General features: G+C 54.9%; 1 protein-coding gene across 1 annotated transcript; it reads left to right on the forward strand.

The window, feature by feature from the left end:
• The first annotated feature begins 597 nt into the window (after positions 1-597).
• Positions 598-19,312, forward strand: PDIA4 (protein disulfide isomerase family A member 4). Its single transcript, XM_059933138.1, has 10 exons — positions 598-1,000; positions 7,097-7,283; positions 8,480-8,685; positions 10,437-10,575; positions 11,548-11,753; positions 11,876-12,034; positions 14,565-14,716; positions 16,665-16,821; positions 17,121-17,354; positions 18,078-19,312. Exons 1-10 carry the CDS (start codon positions 913-915, stop codon positions 18,491-18,493), a joined length of 1,944 nt encoding a protein of 647 aa, XP_059789121.1. The 5' UTR covers positions 598-912; the 3' UTR covers positions 18,494-19,312.
• Positions 19,313-23,696: the final 4,384 nt, after the last annotated feature.

Genomic DNA, 23,696 nt, shown 5'->3' on the forward strand with positions numbered 1-23,696 from the left:
AGAAATTGATAACATGAATCAAAGTTTAGGCACGCACCTGGTGGCCTGCTCACAGATGAAACCCTAGAGAGAAGCTTCCCCAAATCCTAGTTCTAGATTCACTTTTACTGCATGCGACCCCCGTCCCCAAGGCCAATTTGTGTTTTAATCCAGGAAAGAAACGCCAACTTTCATTCGCGCAGGCAGAAACCAAAAAGACCACGAACATGAAGCCGAGTCGGGAGTCCCGTTCTCTCTCTTTCCCACCAACAGACTAGTTCGGGCCCCTCCGCCGCTTCGCTCTTGAGCCCCCCCCAGCGTCCCCCAGGGTTGCGCACACGTACCCTCTCACCAACGTTCTGCTAAGGACACGTGTTCTTCCTGCCCAGATCAGCAGCCTAGAGCCCCTCCCGCCTCGCATTTCCAAGGCCCCGCCCACCGCTCCACCGGCCAATCGCTCCCGAGGCGTAGCCCGACCCCGCCCCTCCGGCCCCTGCCCGCCGCCTTTGTTCTCCCCCGCTCCCTCTCTCAGCCTGTGCGCTCCAGGCAAACCGAGTGGCAGCCGCTGATTGGAGGCCGGGGCGCAGCCAATCAGAAGGGGGCACCTCACGTTAGCGCTCTGATCTTTAAACGCCGGAGCCGCGGGGCCTGCGGAGGAGGCCAGGGAGGAGGGTCTGCGCTGCGGAGCTCGGTGCTGCGGTCTGGGTGCTGCGGAGCTCAGACGCGCACTTCGGCGCACGCGGCCCGCGCCCCCGGTCGGGCTGGGATTGGCCGGTCCGCGGCTTCCCCCGCCCCCAGTCAATTGCCGGCTAGGTCTTCCGGGAGGGGCGGTTTCTTTCCTTACCTCTCGTTTCCCTTCGCGAGACCGGAGCCTGAGGTTCGGGATCGCCCAGCGGCCGCCGGCGCGAGGAGACCAAGCTCCGCACAGTCGCGATGAGGCCCCGGAAAGCCTGGCTGCTCGTTCTGCTCTTAGCCCTGGCGCAGCTGCTGGCAGCGGCGAGCGCCGAGGGCCCGGATGAAGGTGAGCGGCGGCGGGCCGGGCCTGTGGGCCGGGGGCGCGGCGCGGACCGCCGACGTGCTGCAGTTTGAGGGCGGTAGCGGGGGACAGGATCGCTTGGGAGATCCGGGAGAGGAGGGCGGCGAAGCGGCCGGGGCTGCCACCGAGTCTTGAACGCGGAGAGGATGTAAAGTGCCTTCTTTGCATGCCGGCTCCTTCGCCCTGGTTCTGCTCAGATTTTCCTCGAGTCCAGGCTGACTGCCCGCTCCTGGGAAGGGGAGCTTGGGAACTGGTTCAGCATTTGAGGCTAACACGCCCAGGGAGTGTGAAGGGAGAGGGGCCTCTGGTTTCAAAACAGATTTTAGAGAAGGGGCGAGGGCATGAAGCCCCAAGTGGGAGCTCTCGGGACAACCGCGGGCAGCAAGCATTTTACGTCTCAAAACTGTAGTTTGTAGGTTTGGATATAAGTAACTCAAGGGTTCTGGTTTGAGGGAGAAAGGGATGGCTTGGTTTGCATCTTTTGGAAACCGGAGATAGCATTCCTTGTGCGAGCATTTATTCAGCACCTACTGTGTGTGTCAGTCACTGCGCTGGGTTGTGGGAGTTAAGGATGAGTGTGGCCCCTGCCCATAAAGCGCCCGCTCTGGGAGGAAGGTTCGCAGCTACTAGTCATCACTCCTGCATTTTTCTTTGAAATCGGCTATCTAAAAACAAATGGTGTAAGAGAACTTGGAAAATTAGAAAGTTTTAGTCAAGAAAAGAATGCTAATTTCTAGAGAACAAGGCATCGCATTACTGGTCTTAAACTTCTTTCTCTCTGGCCTTTCTCTAGGTGACTAGAGTTTTTTCCTGTTGAGTTTGTTCCAATATAAATAAACCCCTTTTTCTAATGTTACCGTGTAAAGGAACTGTGAACTTTATACTCTTTTAAACAGCTTGAGTAACTTTGATGCAAGTCAGTGATTCAAGAGTCTTTACCCACATAGAAAGGGAAGTTAAAAACCAGCGATTGGTGAGAAGAACACCTACCTGCCAACAGGAACTAGAGAGTAGTGTCACCTACAAGTGTCTTAGGACCTTTATCCAAATCACCTGGTGCTTATTTAAATACAGAGTCCCAAAATACACCCAAGCGGACTGCAGCAGTGGGCCCTCGAATCTGCATGTTAAACATTTCATTGATTCATGGGCAAAGTAAACTTTGGGAGGCACATTAAAGTTTGAGGACCAGTGGAGATGGAGGGTAGTTTTTGGAACGTAGCCGAAGAGCAAACTAGCTTTGTCTTGGTTCTGATACAGTGATTCTGTTTTGCGGGGATTCTTAAGAGGCCTGGAAGGGTGGCAAACATGGGTGGACACCAAAGGCTGTTAGGAAGAGTGAGTCTGTCATTTGGGTCCCAGGTCACTAATGCACTGGAGACCCTGGGAAGCAGTCGCCCCTGGAGTGAGCCCGGGAATCTCTGCGGTTGGGTAGGGTGGGGCTTCTAGTAGTTACCTTGACTCTTTCCCATCCCTGGCTCTTCACGTTCAGCTTCTATCACAGATAACCCATCCCGTCGATTTATTTTAGGGCCACACTTCCCTCTACCCCAGATGGTCCCAGTCCTTAGGGGGTTTTCCCCCTTTTTTGCCTCTCGTGCTTTTTACCTTTTTTTTTTTTTTTTTTTTGCCGCACTGTGGGGCATGCGGGATCTTAGTTATTTTATTATTTATTTATTTGTTTGTTTGGCTGCACCGGGTCCTAGTTGCAGCATGCGGGATCTTCGTTGCGGCCTGTGAGCTCTTGTAGTTGCAGCATGTGGACTCTTAGTTGCAGCATGCGGGATGGAGCCCGGGGCCCCCTGCATTGGGAGTGCAGAGTCTTAACCACTGGACCACCAGGGAAGTCCCTTGCTTGCTTTTATTTGGGATTGGTTTAGATTTTAAAGTAAGTGGAAATTCACTTGGGTACAGTGCTGAGGAACTGTCCAGTTGCCCCTCTCTTTTCGTTTCTGGGAAGTAATTATCAAACGAGTCCATGTAAAACTTGGGGCATCCTGGGAAGAAAATCCTGTGTGTCAACATGGCATAGCAGTTGAGCGGTCAGGACCCTCCACTCAGTAGCGTTGTGCCTTTGGGCAGGTGACTAAAGCTCTCTGTTTCTTCCTCTGTAAAGTGCATGTAATGTGTTTCCCTCGGGGGTTGAGATAGTGTGCTTACGTGCTCAGCACGGTGCCTGGCACATAAACAATGTCAGTTAAATGATGTTATATCTGGTAACAAATTTCTCTTTTTCTATTCAGTATTGACCTAATGGTAAGATTTACCAACTTTTGGGCTTCCCTGGTGACGCAGTGGTTGGGAGTCTGCCTGCCAATGCAGGGGACACGGGTTCGAGCCCTGGTCTGGGAGGATCCCACATGCCGCAGAGCAGCTAGGTCCGTGAGCCACAATTACTGAGCCTGCGCGTCTGGAGCCTGTGCTCCGCAACAAGAGAGGCCGCGATAGTGAGAGGCCCGCGCACCGCGATGAAGAGTGGCCCCCGCTTGCCACAACTAGAGAAAGCCCTCGCACAGAAACGAAGACCCAACACAGCCATAAATAAATAAATAAATAAATAAATACTTAAAAAAAAAAAAAAAAGATTTACCCCACTTTTATGGGCACCTCCCTGGTGGGGACTGGAAGACCGGCCAGCTGAGGAGGCAGATGAGGACGTGCTGTAGGAGCCGCTGGTGTCCAGCCTGGGCAGCATCCCGTGTTGTCACATGTCCTGCTGGGAGTGGGCAGGGGTTGCAGTGACCTGGTTAGAGGAGGGGCCTACATTTCAGGACTGGCCTTACTGGGTGGGCTAAGCAGTGTGTGGAGATGATGCAAGAGGCTTCACTGACTACACGCTGAGGAGGATGGCACCCTTCCAGAAGGGGCTGGAACGCTTTGGATATATTTCTATCCTAGAATGTCCAACTTTAAAAGTGAAGCCCAGTGAAGAGTGGTCTCACCATTAAACTGAGATATTTTCCTTGTCCGGATGTGTGGGGTTTTAGTCCGTGGGAATATAGAGCCAACACCTTCTCCAACTGCAGAGGAGTCAACCCTGGGGATTGTCTGCAACTTGGGGAGGAATGGAAAGGGGGGGCCACGCCTTAATGCTGTTGAGGATCCTTAATTATGTAGGGAATGTTCTGCCATTTTGTTGATCCTTAAAAATATAAACTCAGAGTCAGTTTTTTAAAAATTATCAAGAAATGAGTTCCCTGTTAGGAGCTCTGTCCCAGGATAACTCATGGACCCCCATTTAATCGTGAGAGCCCATCATGAGTAGTGCTTACAGACCACTTCGGGCTGGATGTAGGTAGGAAAGCATCTCTGCGTTTCCGTTTTGTAAAATTCACCTTATCCCTGTGCATTGAGCAGACAGCTGAGTCCCGCTTCCTCCCCGAGCTGTGTTTCCTAGCCTGAGGAGAGCATGAAGCTCTCCCGAGCCTTCTTCCCAACCTTCCTCCAGTCTTTCTGTCCGCCCGCAAGTGAACTTGATTCCTGGATTGAGCCGAGCAGGCAGGCGGTGAGAGTGGAGATGCCCTGCCTGGGGCCTACCCACCTGCCCACAGCAGGCCTTCCGGGCCGTGGGAGCAGCCAGACCTGGGGCAAGGCGTGTGGCGCTTCCTAGGCCCCCGACAGGAGCAGAGAACCTGAACGACATCCCCACATTAAGCCCCCGGGTTTGCAGCCCCGATGTGGGTCATTTTGGGTGGGACTTTCAAGTGAGGGGCAGTCAAACTAGCCTTTTGAAAGCCACTGTGACCAGGGTTCTGCAGGCCGGCATGGGTCAGCTAGTACTTGTCCTGCAAGTTTGTTGTAGGCAGTGTTCCTAGAAGTACCGGGAGCCCCTAGCCGGCCGGTGTAAACCCAGAGGTTCTCAAGTGTTAGGTCCTAGGGCTTCCCGAGGACCCGCGTGTACAGTGTTGGCTGCCAGTCACCAGTGGAAGGGGATTCAGTGTGACGTGAGTGTAAGGAAACGAGCTGAGGCCGCAGCCCTGAGAGGCGGCATTGGGGTTGAGCCCAGGTTGTCTTCCTCTGGGTCCTGCCCCCTCCACGTCCAGAGAGCCTGGTTCTCACTGCTCTCCCCAAGCCTCCTGCTGACTGTGCCGGGAGCCTGGGGCTTCTGCAGGCCCTCCCACCCTGCAGGGTCCCTGACGTGGAGCAGGGAGGGTGGGAGGATAACCGCGGGCAGGGCCGGTAACCTGCCCCAAGAAACATGGGAGCCTGCTGGGTATGTACTCCTCAAATTGCTGGGTGTTCTTTTTGGATTTTAGAGCCGTTTCTCCTGCCCACGCAATGGAGGGACTTCTGCCTTAAGTTGGAGAGGGGGATGTGAAAGGAAAAAGCAGTGGGTGTTTGAAGGGACAAGTGTGGAGGAAAGTGGGGCTCAGCGGGGTGGGGTGGGTTTTTGGTTTGCTTTTGACAATTAGTGTGCAGATTGGTAGATTTTCATGATAACGAGCAAAGCTGCCACCCTGCCCAGACCAGCTCCTGGCTTTTCTGAGCAGCTGCAGAGCCAGCACTGGATCAGTTCAGGGGCAGCTAAGATTGGGCAAGTCCCGGGGGTTCCCGGGTCCCGAGGGCAGGTTTTCAAGCCCTGACCTCAGTCCTGCTGTCAGTGTTGGTTTCTCTCCTGGGAAGCATCTCCAAAAAATAAATAATTGGCCGTGAAACATTCTGCCTTTGGAGTTGATGAAATCGTGCTGGCTGCACTTCTGTTTGCTGACGTGGTAGCAGCTGGGGAACCTGGGTAACGAGAACTGCCGTTCAGGATTTCTGGTACCTGTAGTTCAGCAACAAATTCAGTTGAACCTCGATAACAAGATGTGCTCATATTCTTGTGTTCTGGAAAGAGTACTTTGCTTCCAGGCAGCGTGTCCTACAAAGGTACGAACAGGAAACAAGTACTGGTTCTCAACTTTTCATTCTGGAGGATGGAATCCTAATCCGTTTCTGAAAGGGGTGGCATTTTTACCTCATACGCATAAAAAATAGCCCCACAGGTGTTATAATCCTTCAGCAAAAGGTTGAAATGTGAAGGGAAGAGTGTGGGGAATCATATTTTACTTATAAAGTCAGCCCGAGTAACCTCCAGGGTGGAAAAGTTGAGAAGCAGTACTTGTTTCCTGTTAGTACTGATCTGGGGCCCAGGCAGGCAGTCATTCATTCCGGGGGGCGGGTTGGGATTAGATGCAGTCCTTCCTGCCTGTGGAAGCAGAGAGGGTGAGGAAGAGGAACACGTCTGTGATAGTAGCCTGGCCCTTGAGCACAGACATGGGGGACCCACAAAGTGAGGAGCCTGAAACGCACAGCGTGGATGTGGGTGAGGAGCCTTGCTGCGGGGCGGCCCCGAGCGGTGGGTCAGATCTGTGCGTGGGGAGCAGGAGGGACGGTTCTCTGTGCCTGGGCTGGAGGCATGCGGAGCAAGGCTGGGGAGGGAGTGCTTCATCTGGAGAGGGGGCTGATCCTGCCCTCCGAGTCCTGCTGCAGTTTTTAGACTTTAAATTCTAGGCCTGTAGTTAGTTTTCAACCATCTTTTAGGCATGACCTCCCTTTAAGTGAAATCTTAAGTGGCCACCCAATATGCAAATTCCTGGGGTCGGGGAGGCCCGAGGTCGCGTGGTGGTGGCCCCCAGGGACCACGCAGGACTCATGACCATTTTGAGGGTTTTCGGTTCTAGGGAGTTTTTTGTTTTTTGTTTTTTTAATGAAGTTATTTATTTATTTGTTTATGGCTGCGTTGGGTCTTCGTTGCTGCGCGTGGGCTTTCTCTAGTTGCGGCGAGCGGGGGCTACTTCTTCATGGCGGTGCGCGGGCTTCTCATTGCAGTGGCTTCTCTTGTTGCGGAGCACGGGCTCTAGGTCAGCGGACTCCAGTAGTTGTGGCTCTCGGACTCTAGAGCACAGGCTCAGTAGTTGTGGCGCATGGGCTTAGTTGCTCCGCGGCCTGTGGGATCTTCCCGGACCAGGGCTCGAACCCGTGTCCCCTGCATTGGCAGGCGGATTCTTAACCACTGCGCCACCAGGGAAGTCCCTCTAGGAAGATTTTTAAGGAGGCGGGTCACCAGTTTCCTAACCAGTCTGGGTATTCTCTGCACAGATTCTAATAATAAAGAGGATGCCATTGAGGGGGAAGACGAGGAGGAGGAAGATGAGGAGGAGGAGGAGGACGACGGCGACGACTTGGAAGTTAAGGAAGAAAACGGTGTCTTGGTCCTAAATGACGCGAACTTTGATAACTTTGTGGCTGACAAAGACACGGTGCTGCTGGAGTTCTACGCTCCGTGGTGAGGACCCACGCTCCGCCCCCCTCAGCCAGATGTACCAGGGGTTCCTCTGTGTCCCAGGCTTGACCCCTCAGAGTCATCCAGACCCCGCAGGGTGGGAGTGTCCGGGTGCAGGAACCCAGACTCCTGGTTCGGGAGCGCCAGGAGCTCAGCATTCTGCCAGTTTGCATCGAGCGTCCAACGAGCCAGCCCTCGCGGACCGCGGGCCCCGCTCGTTTCAGATCCAGTGCTTAAAAATGGGAACACGTCCTCTGCTAGTTACAGCTGGGGGCGGCTAATGAGCTGTGATGACACAGAGACCTGCGTGGGTGACAGACGCATCCCTCGTTACAGATTCAGCCCTCCACCCCCTCCTCCTGCCGGAGTCTGGCAGCTGCCCAGTGCAGCCCCTGGGGCCTCCCATAGGAAAGGTGCATGGGCCCTGGGGGAGCAGCCCCTCTTTTCCCATCTTTCACCCTCACGGTGCAGCCAGTCATGACTCTTGGGCTCCTTCCCCCCACCTCTCTTCTGCTGTTTTTTCCATCTCATAATCCCGTCTTCTTTTTCCCCTTTCTCCTGCCCTCCTTGGTTCACTTCGGAGACAAAATAGTCAAGATATTCTTATGTTGTTTGTCTAGTATAGTGTGAGATGCTTCGTAGAAGTATCTAAACAGTCCTTAGGACAGGCTTGTGAGGTTACATCATTCCTGGTTTATAGATCAGCCGTTCTCAAACATTTTGTTCTCAGGACCCCTTAACACGTAAAAAATGAGGACCTCAAATAGCTTGTTACGTGGGTCATGTTTATCAGTAGTTACCATATCGGAAATTAAAACTGAGAAATAGACAAAGTCATCTTTAAATAACAATAGCCCTCTTACATGTTAACATCAGAATGCTGACATCATCGTCGGTCACATAGCCTCTGGAAAACCCCGCCATATGCTTCTGAGAGGAGTGGAAAAGACAGCATCTTTCAGGAAGAGTTTTCTCCTCACACTGGGGTGTAGAGATGTTGAAAGCATGTTCCCTCAGCAGAGCTGGGTTTCGAACCTGGATCTGTTTGACTTTCAGCCGCCTTGGCCTCCCCTGTTTTGTGTTTCTTGTTAACTGCAAACATTTCTGGTCCCAGTGCCCCCGTTTGTGTGTGCGTTGCTGGATTTAAGTCTCCATGGGCACAGTTAACCTGCTGCTTCTTCCCAAAATCTAATTCTCAGGTGCGGGCATTGCAAGCAGTTTGCTCCAGAATATGAAAAAATCGCCACTACCTTGAAGGAGAATGACCCTCCCATTGCTGTCGCCAAGATCGACGCGACCTCGGAATCGGCGCTGGCCAGCAGGTTTGACGTGAGTGGCTATCCCACCATCAAGATCCTTAAGAAGGGGCAGGCTGTCGACTACGAGGGCTCCAGGACCCAGGAAGGTGAGCGGCTCCTGAGCTGCTGGTGGAAGTCGGGGCCAGGGTTCCCTCCCCCTGGAAGGGAAAGTGGAGGGGGTGATGGGAGGGGAATTTGGATATTAGAAAGGAAGCCAAGCTGAGTGGACAGAGAGTGATCCCTGATGGAATGTTCGCGGAAACTTGGATCAACATAAACTTGTCCTTGCACAGGAGGGGCTATGTTCTTCCATTGACGACCATGAAACTCAAGGTCTGGAGCCGGTGTGTTACAGGTCATGGGTCTTGGTAGTGTGCTGGAGCAGTGCTTCTGAATGTCTAGCTTGCATCCGACTCACGGGGGGTGGGGTGGGGTGGGGTTGAGGGGGCTCGTTAAGACAGACTGTCGAGCCCCAGCCCAGAGCTTCTGATTCACTAAGTTTCAGGTCTGGCCCAATAACCTGTGTTTCTTGTGAGCGCCAAAGGCTTGCCGAACCTGCGGGTCCAGAGCCCCACATTGGAACCACATTGGAACCACTGGTGTGCGGAGCCAGCCAGTGTTTCTAAAACCAGGCCCGATGGATCCCTGCCTGGCTCACATCAGACACTAAATAAGTTTCATTAAATGAATGAGAAAATAACATTGTGGTAGCCTTTAGCATATCTCTTAATCACTTAAGAAAAAAAGATGGCTTTGTGCTGCATTTTCCATTCCCAGTATAGCATAGTAGAAATAGCACTGAATAGGTTTGGGGTCTTTATTGCCATCACGTAGCCCTGTGTCCCCCCCAAAGGGCCTCCCTTGCTGGGCCTTGGGCTCCTCATCACAGAGTGTGAGGTCATGTGGACTTGATCTCAAGGTTCCCTTTGAATTGGTGCGAGAGTCTGTCCCGTGACAGACTTGTATATTTGGAGGTCTGCGCTTGACACCTGACAGCTAGGGATGTGGCCCAGTTTGGAATCTTGAGAGCAGGGTTTGCCCAAGTGGCCTCCCCAGGCACCAGCCCTCCCAGTGCGTCTTAATAATGGGGCTCGCCCGCGCTGATGGCCCCAGGGCCTCGGCTCTGCCTGCACCGGCAGGTGCTGCTGTGCGCGCTCCAGTCTGAAAGCTCGTGCTTTGCGGCCGTGGGTCTCAGACCCGGCTCCTTGGTAGATTCTATGGCAAAAAAGGAGAGAAGTTTGCAGCCGCTGCTCCTAAGAACCACTTGGAAAGTGCTTTGCGAGAATATATTCAGGGTCCCAGGCCTGGCGTTGAATCCATCTCCGGGGAAGCAGGCCACAGGTGGGCCTTTTGCGGTCTGTGCAGCCTGAGCGGCGTGGGAGCCGCTGCTCCTCTTTTCATTTTTCTCCAGTTTGGTTACATTTTATGATGCGTGTAACGTGCCAGTGCTAGATGTGCATGTCTAAATACATATGTATTTGTACGAGTTAAGAGGATGCCCCCAAAACCATTAATAGGCATGTGTGGTCAAACACTAGGAGATGACCTCTCGGGGTTCGAGTGCAGTTAGAACCCCGGCGTGGTAGGAGCGGAAGTCTCGTTCGTTGGGTTGGGCTTGGCCTGTCTCGAGCAGTCTGCAGGGGGTGCGTGTGCCAGTGGACATGTGACGGATGGCTGTTGGAGACAGTGGGCCTCTGGCTCTTAATTGTGCAGAGTGGTGCTGGCTGTAGACGTGACTGGATTTCAGGAAATCAGATGGGTCCTGTTCTGTGGCCCCGCTCTCTCTCTTCGCTCCTCACCACCTGCCACCCCTGGAGCGGGGGCCTGCATGTGCTCAGTCTTGTGTTGTTTCTTCCAGAAATTGTGGCCAAGGTCAAAGAGATCTCCCAGCCCACCTGGACACCTCCACCGGAAGTCACGCTCGTGCTGACCAAAGATAACTTCGATGAGGTGGTGAATGAGTCGGACATCATTCTGGTGGAGTTTTATGCCCCGTGGTAAGATGGTGTCTCTCTCCTTTTATCGGGTACTGGTCAGGCCCGTCCTGTATTCGGTACAGGCACGGGCCGGGGGTGGCAGGGACAGACCCCCGCACGTGAGGCAGGGCTAGCCGAAGAGCAGGCGGGTGCAAAGTCCTCGCTGTGCACAAGTGGGCAGAGTGGCGCGCTGCGTGTTCCGAGAGAGGTGGTTTCACAGAGTCTTTCCCGGGGGATAGGATGAGGTTAAAATGTAGGCCTGAAGCGTGGAGCCTGCAGGGGAGAGTAAGCCACGTGGGCCACATAGGGGGGCCACCCAACGATCTGGGGTCCCTTGGAGCTGGAGGACACGGCTGTGCGCCGGGCAGTGCCCGCTGTCCCCCGAGCCTCGCTGCCTCCCTCCTGAGGTGTTTGAACCTTGGTTTTCTCTGTCTTCGTCTCTGCTCTCGACTGTTCTGGAGTGAATCTTGGAAGTTGACCCTGACCCTTGCTTTACACTCAAGACGTGTTCCCTTCTTGTGCCGGAGCCCCAGGGTCCCTACAGTTTCCTGCCTTTTGTCCCCTCCCCTCACCCCCCCTTCACAGGCTTGCATCCACTTCCTGCCCATCCCTCGTGTCCCAGCTCACCCTCACGTCCTGTGTGAAGTCACCACTGACTGGTATCCTTACCTGCCCCAGCTCTCCAACCAAGAAAATTGTCTTGCCTTTCCCATGACTTACCCCATGTCACGGTTACACCCCTGTCCGCCCAGGTCTCGTGTGTGTGTGGGTGTGTGTGTGTTGTGTGCGTCTCCCCACCCCCCATGAAGGAGGAGGCCACATCCTGCTGGCCCCTGGGGAAGGCCTGGGCCCCACCCTCACCCGGGGGCATCCCGAGGTTGGCCGGATCTCTCCAGTCACCCAGGAGCGCAGGCTGGGTTTCTGCGCTTCACTTACCTGGCAGGTGGCATCCACACCAGAACAGGCCCCTGACAGAACTGCTTCCTCTCGCAGGTGTGGACACTGCAAGAAACTGGCCCCCGAGTACGAGAAGGCCGCCAAGGAGCTGAGCAAGCGCTCTCCCCCGATCCCTCTGGCAAAGGTCGACGCCACCGCGGAGACAGACCTGGCCAAGAGGTTCGACGTCTCCGGCTATCCCACCCTGAAAATCTTCCGCAAGGGAAAGCCCTTTGATTACAACGGCCCACGGGAAAAATACGGTACTGCCGCGTCCTCTGGCCTCAGTGGGGAGGGAAGCTCCTGGCGCGTGGGCGCCGGCAGAGCTGTGGGGACAGCGCCCTGCAGCCCCAAGCGGCCCCTCAGGCGTGTGCTCTGCTCCCAGGGATCGTCGACTACATGATCGAGCAGTCCGGGCCGCCCTCCAAGCAGATCCTGGCCCTGAAGCAGGTCCAGGAGTTCCTGAAGGATGGAGACGACGTCATCATCGTTGGGGTCTTTAAGGCGGAGAGCGACCCAGCCTACCAGAAGTACCAGGACGCCGGTAAGGAGTGGCCCTCTGGGCGGGGCGGGGCGCCCGTGCCTGGGCGGCCTGAGGTTGTTGGGGAGTCTGCTGCTTTTGTATAAAACTCCTGGGCATTGATTTAGGGGGTGGCTTGATGGAAGAATTGAGATTGCATATGTGGGAACAGGCTTTCCTTTCTGGGCTTGGGGGTTGGTTCCCTGTTGCTTTAATTGCACGTGGGTGATATGTTCTCTTACTAAATGGATGAGAGGGCTGCGCAGTCCCCCCCCTGGCCTCTGAGAGGAGGGGAGGGGCACAGTCAAGTTCATCCAAGGTCATTGTCTACCTCCCGCCCCTTCCAGGGGCCCCTTCCCAGAGCCAGTCCCTCTGCCAGGGGTAGGGTCTTGACCGGAAAGCGGGGGTTTCTGCATCAGACCTGGGTTCGAGTCCTGGCTCTGCCAGTGGTTAGAACACCGTGACCACAGTCAGTGACTTGATCAGCTCGGAGATCTCCCATCCAGCACGGTGACCTGTCCTACGTGGAAGGTTGTTACGTTAGTTGAGATAAAGTGGAGGAAGTGCTTAGCAAAGTGCCTGGGGATGCCGATCGCACAGTGAATGCTGGTCTTGCTGGTCTGGGAGGCAAAGTTTATCCCCAGCAGCTGTCAGTGGTGTCCCGTGGGGGCCGGCGTCCTCGCTCCCCGGATGGTCCCTGGGTCGTGAACAAAAGATGGTTCTTCAGGGACGGTCAGGATCCTCTCGGTCCGCATCAGCTCCTCCTGAGTGCCCTCCACCCCTCACCCCACGTCGCACACGCCAAAACAGTTTGGTCTTCTGCTTCGAAGGAGTAATCATGATCTGCTTGCCACTTAGCGCTAATCTCTGTGCTGCGCAGTCACGGGCGTGCGTTTGTCAAATGCAGATTAACGTTGTAAAACTTACAGTAGAGCTAAACTCTGTGCTTCCTCAGTCTTCACTGATTCTGTCAGTAACCTTGTCACCCAGTTGTGCTAGAAACTTGCAGAGGGGTCCCCTAGCCCACCCAGGGCCACAGGCAGCCACGGAGTCCCCAAACCTACACATGTATGTGCGTGCAGCTCCCCGGGGATCTTGTCAGAACGTGGGTTCTGGTGCTGTACATCTGGGTGGGCCCGGGTGCTGCCTGTCAGCTGCCTCACTCCCAGTCTGACGTAGCTGTGACTCCACGTGGCCGGTCGGGTTAGGCCCAGGCAGGGGTGACGGGCACTGGGCCTGGGGTGTAGACTGCGGGGAAGGAGCCAGAGACAGTCCTGGGGATGCAGCGCGGACGACGGGGAAGCTGATGGGGCAGGAGCAGGCGGGAGGCTGGCGGGAGGAAGGGATCTGTGAGCGTGGAGGGCAGGCAGGAAGTTCTTGAGTCGATTCTGTCTCTCCACCCAGGGCCACCTGATAACAAACACCCGGGGCGCCTGGCGGCTTAGCACGGGTGTGCCTTCTGGGTGGGCCACCTTGTTTCATTCTTACAGTGGCCTGAGAGGTGCCCTGTCCTGTTTCTACAGAGGAGGGACTGGGGCTCGGGGAGGTGAGTAAGTGGCAGGCCTGAAGTCACGCAGTTGGCAGGTCGAAAATTACGATTTCAGTCTAAGTCTGTCTTAGATTCCAAAAGCTGTGAGCTTGTCCAGGTTGCCCCCTGCCTCCTGCAAGACACGCGCTGTGCCCTCAGCTGCCTGTTCCTATAACCAGTCGGAGGCTGCCCTCAGGGGTGGGGCGACACCTCACCCAGTGCTGGGACCACACGCTCCGCTCAGGGTGGGTCTGGATGCCTCAGCGAGGACAGAGCAGAGGGACTGAGGTGGTCCCCCTGTGGGGTCCAGGGCAGGGGTTGACAAGCTGGCCCACGGGCCAGATCCGGTCCTCACCTGGTTTTGTAAGTTCCGTTAGAACACAGCACACTGGATGGTTTGCACGCTGATCAGCACAGAGCTGAGTCGTTGTGACCGTGGGGTCCACAAAGCCAAGATAGTTCCTGTCTGGTCCTTTCCATGAAAGATTGTCAGCCCCTGTTCTAGAGTATCCTCAGACAGTGGGGTTGCATTTGGGAGTTTCCCAAGATTTAAAGTATGTGTAGCAGAAGAACCGCAGCCCACAAACAGGCCACCCAGCAACTCGAGGAGGAGCAGTCAAACCCCTGTGAAGGGTGCTGGGTGTGAAAACTCCCTGTGGGGATGGAGGGTTCTTGTGACGGACACAGGAGGATTTGGGCTGTCTGTCTAGGGTTACGTGCTTCTCAGCATCAGAGGCCACAGTCGACCGTAGCGCCTGACAAATTAGCTCTAAGTTTTTCTGTGAAGATTGTTTATTTTTAAACTAAATTCCAAGATATATAGATTTTAAGGTATTACATCTATACCAAGTTTTAAAATCCAGACTCCTTTCAAGTGTTTAAGCTCTGGATATTGTCCACACAGCGTTCGTGGTTAATAACACTATTTTCTGGGCGTTTGCTTTGACTGATGTGGGTAGTGAGTTGAATCTAAATCATTTAAGCAATTTAGTAAATTGTGTATTTATTGTTGTGTTAATTTTTCAGCTAACAACCTGAGAGAGGATTACAAATTCCACCACACTTTCAGCACTGAAATAGCAAAGTTCTTGAAAGTCTCCCCGGGGAAGTTGGTCATCATGCAGCCTGAGAAATTCCAGTCCAAATATGAGCCCAAGAGCCACGTGATGGACATCCAGGTGGGTGAGGGATGCCAGCCCCGGGGCATCCGATCGGCATGAAGGTCTCTTGGTCAGGGTTCGCGGGAGGGATGGTGGTCGGGGGATGGGGTCTCACATACCTGGTGGGTCGTGGGGCCTTGGCCCCTGGCAAAGCTCCACCTGCTTTTGCCAGAAGGGTTCCCCCGGTCTTTATAGCTCCTGGGAGGCCAGCACCGGCCTGCGTGGCTGGTGTGGCTCCTGGCCGGGACGTGCTGGCTGCTGGGTCTGAGCCGAGCCTCACTTGCCGCCAGGTGGCTTGGGCGCTGAGGCCTACGAAGTGATGACGGGCCTCTCTGTTCACTGGGTGACGCTGTGGGACATGGCATGTGGACTTGGCCTTTCTTTCCTCTGTGTCCCCCCCACTCTCGGTCTTCCTCAGGGGGTGACTCACTCACCTCTAGAGGGGCGGAGGGAGTTCCCAGCCCAGGGTGAGCCTGGGTCCAGCTCGGTGTTCCAAGTGCTTCACAGGGGCTCTGCACTCCACTGAACAGATCTTCAGGTTTGGGAAAAACCTTACATCTTGAATCCAAATATTTTATTTGATAGAAAGATGCAGAGAAGTGAGCTAACAGGCTGGAGGTCCCACAACCAGTTAGGAGCAGACTAAGGGGAAAATGCGTCCCCAGCCAGGACACATGCGCGTGGTCTCATCTCGCCCCCTGCCCTCCAGCTTCTCTTTTTAGCATCCGGAGATACTGACTCTGGGTCCACAGAGGGGCCCTGATGGCACAGTTCTGTGTGGTGTGCGTGCTCCTGGGGAAGGGTGCTGTCTGCAGCTTTCAGTAGGTTCTTGAAGGGGTCCTTGACCTGAAAAGGTTGAGATCCACAGTCTGTTGTACACATCACTGCTACTTTGCTCTTTTGGTATTATTTATACACCGTCTTTGTTGCAGAAATTATTTCAGGCTGCTTTGTAAAAAATTGACACAACAGATAAAATGCAATTTTAAAAAAATGGATTTAAAAATTAGGACAAAGGGAAGACAAGGGCAGGACAGGTAAGATGAAGCCAGGTGTAAAATCAGCACAAGCAGCACTGTGCTGAGGGGATAGCCTGTTTGCCGCAGACGTAAGCGAGGAGGGCTCTGGCCTTGAGTTCAGATTCGGGCCCGCAGGTGCCAGGTGCTCAGCTCGGGAGCACATTCGTCCTGGGTCCCTCGGCTTTGAGCTCACCTCCTGAGTGACGGTTGGTCCAGGGGCCGTCCAGATGAAAGACACGCCACAGCCCGGCTGCCCTCTGCCTTGTCCCTGCTGCTCCTCCCACCTGGCCCGGCCTGCCATTTTTCAGCGCCACCTGGGGCCACCTCCCTGACCATCCCTGCAGATGGGACATGGGCCCTAGGGGGAGAGAGCAGTGGTCATCCATCACTTCCGGCTGGGCAGGCAGCCTCACCTCGTTGGACCTCGGTTTCCTCACCTGTAGAGTGGGTGGCTGTGCCGCCCTCACGTGCAGCTGTGTGGCCCCATGGTCTTCCTGAGAGACACTGCCCGCACCCCTGCCCCCGGCCTCGGTGTAGCGGCTAGTCAGGGGCAGGCTTTCTCCAGGCGGAGCTCGGAGCCCAGGCGGCGCTTCACATCACGGCACCGTGTTTCTCGTCCGTGCAGTGTCCCTGACAGGCTGCTGTGAGGATCAGACCAGGGGAAGGTGGGACCCTGCGCCCAGTTTAGCCCATGTTAGCGCCGCTGTCATCTGGGAGCCGGGCCTTCCCCCAGCAGAACCTGATTGACCTGGACCGCAAGCCCCCACCCAGAGGGAAGGGCACGCGGCCTCTGCGGTTGCCCGAGAGGCTCACTTCGGGTTCCCTGAGGAGGGGCCCCAGCATCACTGGGTGGACTGGAGTGGGGCCCCTGTGCCCGTCTCTTGGAGCAGATGTCTTTTCCCGTCGACAGCAACGGACAGCTGCACCTCACCTGCCCCCTTTTGCAGGACTCCACGGAGAGCTCGGCCATCAAGGAGCACGTGCTGAGGCACACGCTGCCCCTTGTCGGCCACCGCAAGTCTTCCAACGAGGCCAAGCGCTACTCGCGGCGCCCCCTGGTGGTCGTGTACTACGGCGTGGACTTCAGCTTCGACTACCGCGTCGGTGAGGCCCGGGTTGGTGGCTGGGGTGTGTGGTTACTTATGGCTTCAGGGGCTTTTTCCTCCCGGGCTGTGTCGCTTCCCCCTTCCCTCTCTGCTTGAGCAGGAGGGGAGCTTCGAGTCGAGTTGGGCCCTCTTAGATTAGAGACGCGGGGGGGCGATCGGGCGAGACCAGCCCCCAACCCCGACCCGCCTGCGGGCAGGGGGCCCTGGGCTGCGGCCCGAGGCTGGTCCGAGATCTGCGCCCGGCATCTGGAGCCTCAGCCGCTGCGGCCCGGCTCACGGCCCTCGGTGCCCTTTCAGCCACTCAGTTCTGGCGGAACAAGGTCCTGGAGGTGGCCAAGGACTTCCCCGAGTACACCTTTGCCGTGGCCGACGAGGACGACTTCGCCACGGAGGTGAAGGACCTGGGGCTGAGTGAGAGTGGGGAGGAGGTGAACGCGGCCATCCTGGACGAGGGCGGCCGCAGGTTCGCCATGGAGCCCGACGACTTCGACGCCGACGCCCTCCGCGCCTTCGTCAGCGCCTTCAAGAAAGGTGGGCCCCCCATCCCATCCCCCCCCATCCTCCACCTCCGCGGCCCCGCCGGCTTGTTGTCGGGGGCCTGGCCCAGGCTTCCTCCTGGACCCGAGGGATGGGAAGATGGGGATGGAGAATCCCCGTTCTTTTGCTTTCTCTCTCTCTCTTTCTTTTTTTTTCGTAATAGAAAAAAGGCAGGTGTCTTGGAAATCTCAAGAAGCCTTATTTTTAAAATATGTAAAGTACAACAGGCTTTTGGACTTAGACGTAAGTTTCCCGTACGAGGGAAACTTGCTTTGGCATCAAGCCGAGTGTCTTTTGGATCTGGCTGAGCACGTGGCCGCAGGTCCCCAGCGCTGGCGGCTGGCGGGCAGACCTCCTTGTCCGTCCCTGCTCAGTCTGCTCCCCGCCGTGGCTTCCAGCCCGCGGCGCCCACCCTCCTAGTAACCCCTCTGCATCGGCAGCATCTCTTGTGATGGCCTCACTGAACAGGACCCAGTGTCTGCTAGGCCTTGTGGGGCACCACCTGCACCCTCTCTGGCCTTTGCAGGGACTGGGAAAGTAGAGGATGTCAGAGAACTGGGGGTGGGCTTCTGGAGACAAGGCCCTGCCTGGCCCTGGCAGTGTCTGACTTGCCCTGTCCTGCACGTCAGGCCAGCCTCGCTGCCTGGTCCGGTCAGAGCCGCCAGGATCCGGGCCTTTCGGCTCTCACACTCCTCTTCTGCTTGCTTTCCTCGGCAGGAAAACTGAAGCCAGTTGTCAAATCCCAGCCGGTGCCCAAGAACAACAAGGGGCCGGTCAAGGTCGTGGTGGGGAAGACCTTCGACTCCATCGTGATGGACCCTAAGAAGGACGTCCTCATCGAGTTCTACGCGCCCTGGTGCGGACATTGCAAGCAGCTGGAGCCCGTGTACACAGCCCTGGGCAAGAAGTACAAGGGACACAAGAATCTGGTCATCGCCAAGATGGACGCCACGGCCAACGATGTCACCAACGACCGCTACAAAGTCGAGGGCTTCCCCACCATCTACTTCTCCCCCAGCGGGGACAAAAAGAACCCAATTAAATTTGAGGACGGAAACAGAGATCTGGAGCATTTGAGCAAGTTTATAGAAGAACATGCCACAAAACTGAGCAGGGCCAGGGAAGAACTTTGAGGGCCTTGAGGGTCTGCTCAGGGCAAGTGCGGCAGGGACCAGACAGCGAAGCTTCCAGCACTCGGCAGTGGAGCCTGAGCCAGCTGCGAGCCCGGTGGGCTTGCTCAAAGGCAGTCTCTCAAGGTGTTTTTGGTTTGTCTTGTGTTTTAATTTTTTATACTTTGGTATTTCACCTCATGCTCTGAATACTGAATTAGATATGAATGACTCAGTAGATTAGTCCAGAATTTTACAGAGGATACGTCTATTTTTATCATTATTTGGGGTTTGGTTTTTTTTTTTTAACCTTTCACCTTCTTTAATATATTTCTTCAAAGCAGACAAGTTGAATCTCTTCTGTGTGAATTTTTTTTCTTTTTTTAATTTAAAATTTAAGAAGCCTTTGCCAAATCACGTCGGCTTTTCCTTTTTATTTTATTGTCATCTGAGGAATGGTTAGCTGAAGACGGGACTGTTGGTGTTTGGTTTTTATTCTTCCTGTTGTGGCACAAAGTGAGAACTGTCGCCAAGCACCCTGCCGAGGATGTCATTTCAGCCCGACTCCGATCCGCCACCCGGTCCAGGGAGAAGCGGCATCTCTGCAGGCCTGGGCGTCACCGTGCCTTCTCCTCCCAAAGCGAGGACCGCAGGCGGGAGCGTTTCCCAGGTGCTCCCAGACCCTTGGAGCCAGGTTCCGAGGCTCAGCCTCCGGGAGGCCGCCCGCCTCTTCAGAACCACCATGGCCGAGGAGAGATGAGCTAGGGCACAAGTGGAGACTTTAGGGTGATAGGGGGATAGAGTAGGCTGTTATGATGGAATAAAGAAAGGATTGAAAATGAACCTCCATCACCGTCCTAGAGCACATGGTCCCGCCCTGGAGCCTCAGCGTGCTGGAGATGGAGAGGCCAGGCCTGGAGGGGAGGCTCCCTGCCCGGCCTGCAGAGTGCAGGTGGCCTCACTCCACCCCGAACATCCAGGGGTGGGGTGGCACCCCGACCCGGGTAGGGGCATCGATGGGCTCTGCTCTTGGTTGTTTGTGGGTGGGCAGTGGTGCATTCTGTCGGGAGGGGGCAGGGATGGAGGGCAAGGCCCTGAGCACTTTTGGGGGCTGGGAGGAGGGGACAGGACAGGACGGGAAGCTGGACCGGCCCTCAGGGTTCTGGGCAATTTGTGTGATGTGAGCTTCATTCCGGGAGTTCATTCACCAAGATGTGCCGTCCCCGCTCGACTGTTCCTAATTTTGCTGAAACAGAAATCGTGAGCTGGGGGCATCTCTTCGAGCAGTGGCTGGTGGGTTTGCTGCAGGGGTTGCGGGGGGCAAGGAGCAGCCCCACGGGAAGGGGCAGCCGGGGTGGGCCTTCCTAGATGATCTGCTTTCAAGTTGAGTCTGGCCAGGGTGGGCGGAGGTGTCTGGTAAGTCCTCAGAATCCCCAGTGTGGCAGGAAGTCCTCTGCATCCTCCTGGATGCCCGCTTCCCTCCAGAGGACAAGCAGGCCCCCCTCAGAGACTTTGTGTCAGAAGCTCACAGGAGTAAATGTGGGTGTGGGGCTTGGAGGCTTTTTTTTCAACCCAGAGGCACACCCCTCCGGCACCGCCTGGGGCTCCCGTGCTGGTCTGGGAGACCTCACGCAGCACACGTGAGGCCTGGGCTCTAGGAGGGGATCAGTGTGGTCTCATTGGAAGTGAGGTGTCGGGAAAGCCCTTTTTGAAGTGATGTTTGAGCTGAGACCCAAGGATGAGTTGGCTGGAGCCCGGCTGAGGTTGGGAGTGAGTCATTTCTCAGTGTGTCCCGGGACCTGCGGCCTTGACACTACTTGGATGTTTGTCAGAAATGCACGATCTCGGGCTGGGCCCCAGACCTGCTGAGTCAGAATGCATCTTAAGAAGATCCCAGGAGACTCATGCCTAGTGAATGCAAAGGCCCTGAGGCAGAAGTCAAAATGTATCCTCTTCTGAAATACAGTCTGGAAACCAAGTTGCCCAATGGAGTGTCAGGTAAACTCACCCTATATTGACTGTAGAGAGTAGGCCCCTGGGAGAGGATCTACCCCAGGCTGGTTAGGGAGCTGATAGGCTGCTAAAGGAGACAGGTGAGTCAGCTGATGGCAGTCCAGTGCGATCAGTGCCAGGGTGAAGATGTGCCCGCCGTGGGAGCCCAGAGAGCAGGCACTGGCCCAGCCTGGGAGTCTGGGCAGCCCTTCAGAGAGGCTGACCCCGGAGCCACAAGGAGGAGGTGAACTTTCCAGGTTGAGGCATAGCAGGTGCAAAGGGACAGAGGCGAGGGAGGGAAGCAGTGATGCGAAAGGAGGTGGAGCAGGGGCTGGAAGAGGTGGGTGCCCTGAGTCAGGAGTTTGACCTTGTTCTAGAACTTTGCAGGGAACCACTGACGGTTTTAAGCAGGGAAGTGCTGTGATCAGATTGAAAGATTAATAATGGGAGTAACAGGTAACATTTATTGGGCATTTAGCAAAAGCCAGACCCTGTGTCCAGCAGTTTTCCCGATTATCCCAGTGTAAGTGATCTGCAAGGTAGGTGCTCTTGTGCTCACTTTACAGCTGAAGAAAGGAAGGGGGCACGTGTCTGCAAATGCGAAGTTGGGGTGTGCTTCCCCCCGACCCCAGTTGTGCCATTGCATCTCCCTTGTAGACAACCCAGTCTAGAAGCAGGGGAGCCAGGGCCGGCTGCAAGGAGGGTGGGCTGCATTTTGAGTACTGAGTGGGCTTTAGCAGTTAAGGGGTCTGCAGCAGCCGGTGCTGATGGGAGGTTGAGGGTGGGTGAGTGGATGCAAGAAGACTGGTATCACATCCAGTGTCTGAATCAACTTTTTGTTATTTAATTATGAAACATCTCAAGCATCCACAAAAACGGAGAGAATTGGCTACTCGATGCCCTTTACTCATCATTTACCAAAAACAATTACCAAAATTTTGCTACATTTTCGTATCCCCCCTTTTTTGGCCACACCCACTGCATGTGGGGTCTTAGTTCCCCAACCAGGGATCGAACCTGTGTCCACTGCATTAGAAGCACAGAGTTTTAAACACTGGACCGCTGGGGAAGTCCCTCATGCCCCCCCCCCCCACAATGACAGCCAAGATGTCGTTTCACCCCTGCCTGGAGAACGCATTGTCCTACAGGGCCTCAGTGCCTTTTCACAGCCACCAAAATAAGCCATAATTCATCTAGTACCCAGTCCAGATCCCCCAACTTTCTCAAACATCATTTTGCAGTTGGTCCATTTGAATCATCAGCACTGCCTGCCTTTTAGTTTTGTCTCTTAAATCTCAGCTAGAGCAGTTCTGTCACCTCTTTTTCCCCCACAACTGTCCCAGTTTCAGAAAAAAAAAAAAAAAAAAAAGATCTCTTGGGTCACTGTGTTTTGCACGAGTTTGAGGAATGTTCGATGGTCGCTGTCTTGGTGGTGTGTGTAGTAAGTGTGGAAACTGGCGAGGTCCGGACAGAGGAAACAGTAGCAAGTCTTATAAGACTGATGATCGGTGCCTTTGCCGTGTGCCTGCTAGGTGCCCGGGACCCAGCATCCATTCTGAGTCATCAAAGCTGCAACCCAGGCTGACTCTACTCTCAGGCTGTGTGGCTTTGCATAAGTTACTTAACTCCTCTCAGAGTTTGTTTTCCTGACTGTAAGGTAGAGACACAGCCTCCTTCGCAGGGTATTCGTAAGGACCCAATGCCGTAATGTGTGCACAGGTTTCCGCACAGAATATCAGCCACCCTGAAATGCTGAATCTGAGGCCTCTCCCCTTTTTGTTGGGACTGCTTATCTCTTTGTCTCTCCCGCCTATTCTGATGGGCCAGGATGGAGCCATAGATCAGACACAGGTAGACCCCAAATGGAGGGTGTGGGTCTGTGTGTGTATAAAACAGATTCCTGAACCCTAATTCTGGCCTAGGGAATCAGATCGGCAGGGTTGCTGCGTACTTTCTGATTTCAAAAACTTCCAAATATGATCACATTTCACCTGAAATATAGGCAGGTCAGGTATTACGACCTCCATCACATAATAAAGGAAGTGGAAATCAGAGAGATAATAATTTGCCCAAAGTCACACAGTAAATTGAGAAGCCAGAACAAGAACTCAGAACCAGTGTTGTTTCTACAGCACCAGCATCCCTCAAGATGTGTTGGCAGAACACTCATAAAGGAGACTAATACATGCTTCATTAACATTGGATTCTGTTGGTAATTTGGCTTGGGAAATACTGGAACTAAAAGATGCTTCAATGGGGTTCTTGTTGAAGAAGCTTGGAGCCTGTAAGGCACCAGCGTGCTGGAGACTCCAGGAGCAGACGGGACTTGCCCTGACTTCTCTCCTGCGCGGATCCTCAGGGCCCCACCATGACGCGCTCTCCTGGTGCCAAGCCTCGTTAGTGCATTTTGCGAGAACACATGAGCCCTTGACTCCTTCCCCAGGCCCCGAGGAAGTACTGGTGCCTTCCTTCTCTTCTGTATCCATCCCCCTCAATGTGGACCCGCCCTAGGGTGGGGGATGTGGGCCAGGAAGTGCTCCAGGAGCCCAAGGACAAGCCTGATCCTTGAGCCCGTCTCGGTGCACTTCAGTAGCAACGTTACAGGTGTATTTCCCCCGTCTTCAGAGCAGCCTTCAGCTGGAGCAAAGGAATTAAACCCTGAGGGGCACGTTACTGTGACTCCTTGATTCCTATTATGATGAATCAGAGGTATTGAAAATGCATTCTCTGGCACCTGTACTAAGGTAAAACATCGCTCCTACTGTAAGTCTGTCCTGTTACCCACATGGCACTTGGCCAGCTGTGCTAAGCGCCGGACTTGGGAAAGCTGAAGTGAGATTTGGGAGCCCCCAGGGCCGAGCACAGAATGAAACACCATTTGAATGAACCGGTGGAGAACCTCAGATCCTTGGGTCCACAGGCTTGACGGCCGGGCAGGGAAGGGCTCCGCTGCCCTTACCTCCCCCTTCGGCGTCCCCCTCAGCTGCCACCACTCACTGCACTCTTCACGTGGCTCAGCCCCAGACAGAATGAGCACGGTTCTCACATTCGTCGTGTTCCCACCTAAGATTACGGAGATACTGGGGCAGAGAGAGGAGGACAAAGGACCACTTGTTGGCAAAGACTGAGAGAGGGCCTTTTAGAAAGCAGTGGCTGTGGCTTGGAGAAGAAATGTGGAAAACGAGCTTCTGTCTCTTCCTTCTGGCTTTTCTCAAAAAAAGAAGTGTGAGCTCAG

This window comes from Balaenoptera ricei, chromosome 9 (genome assembly GCF_028023285.1).
Source record: "Balaenoptera ricei isolate mBalRic1 chromosome 9, mBalRic1.hap2, whole genome shotgun sequence".
In the NCBI taxonomy this organism is placed as follows: Eukaryota; Metazoa; Chordata; class Mammalia; order Artiodactyla; family Balaenopteridae; genus Balaenoptera; species Balaenoptera ricei.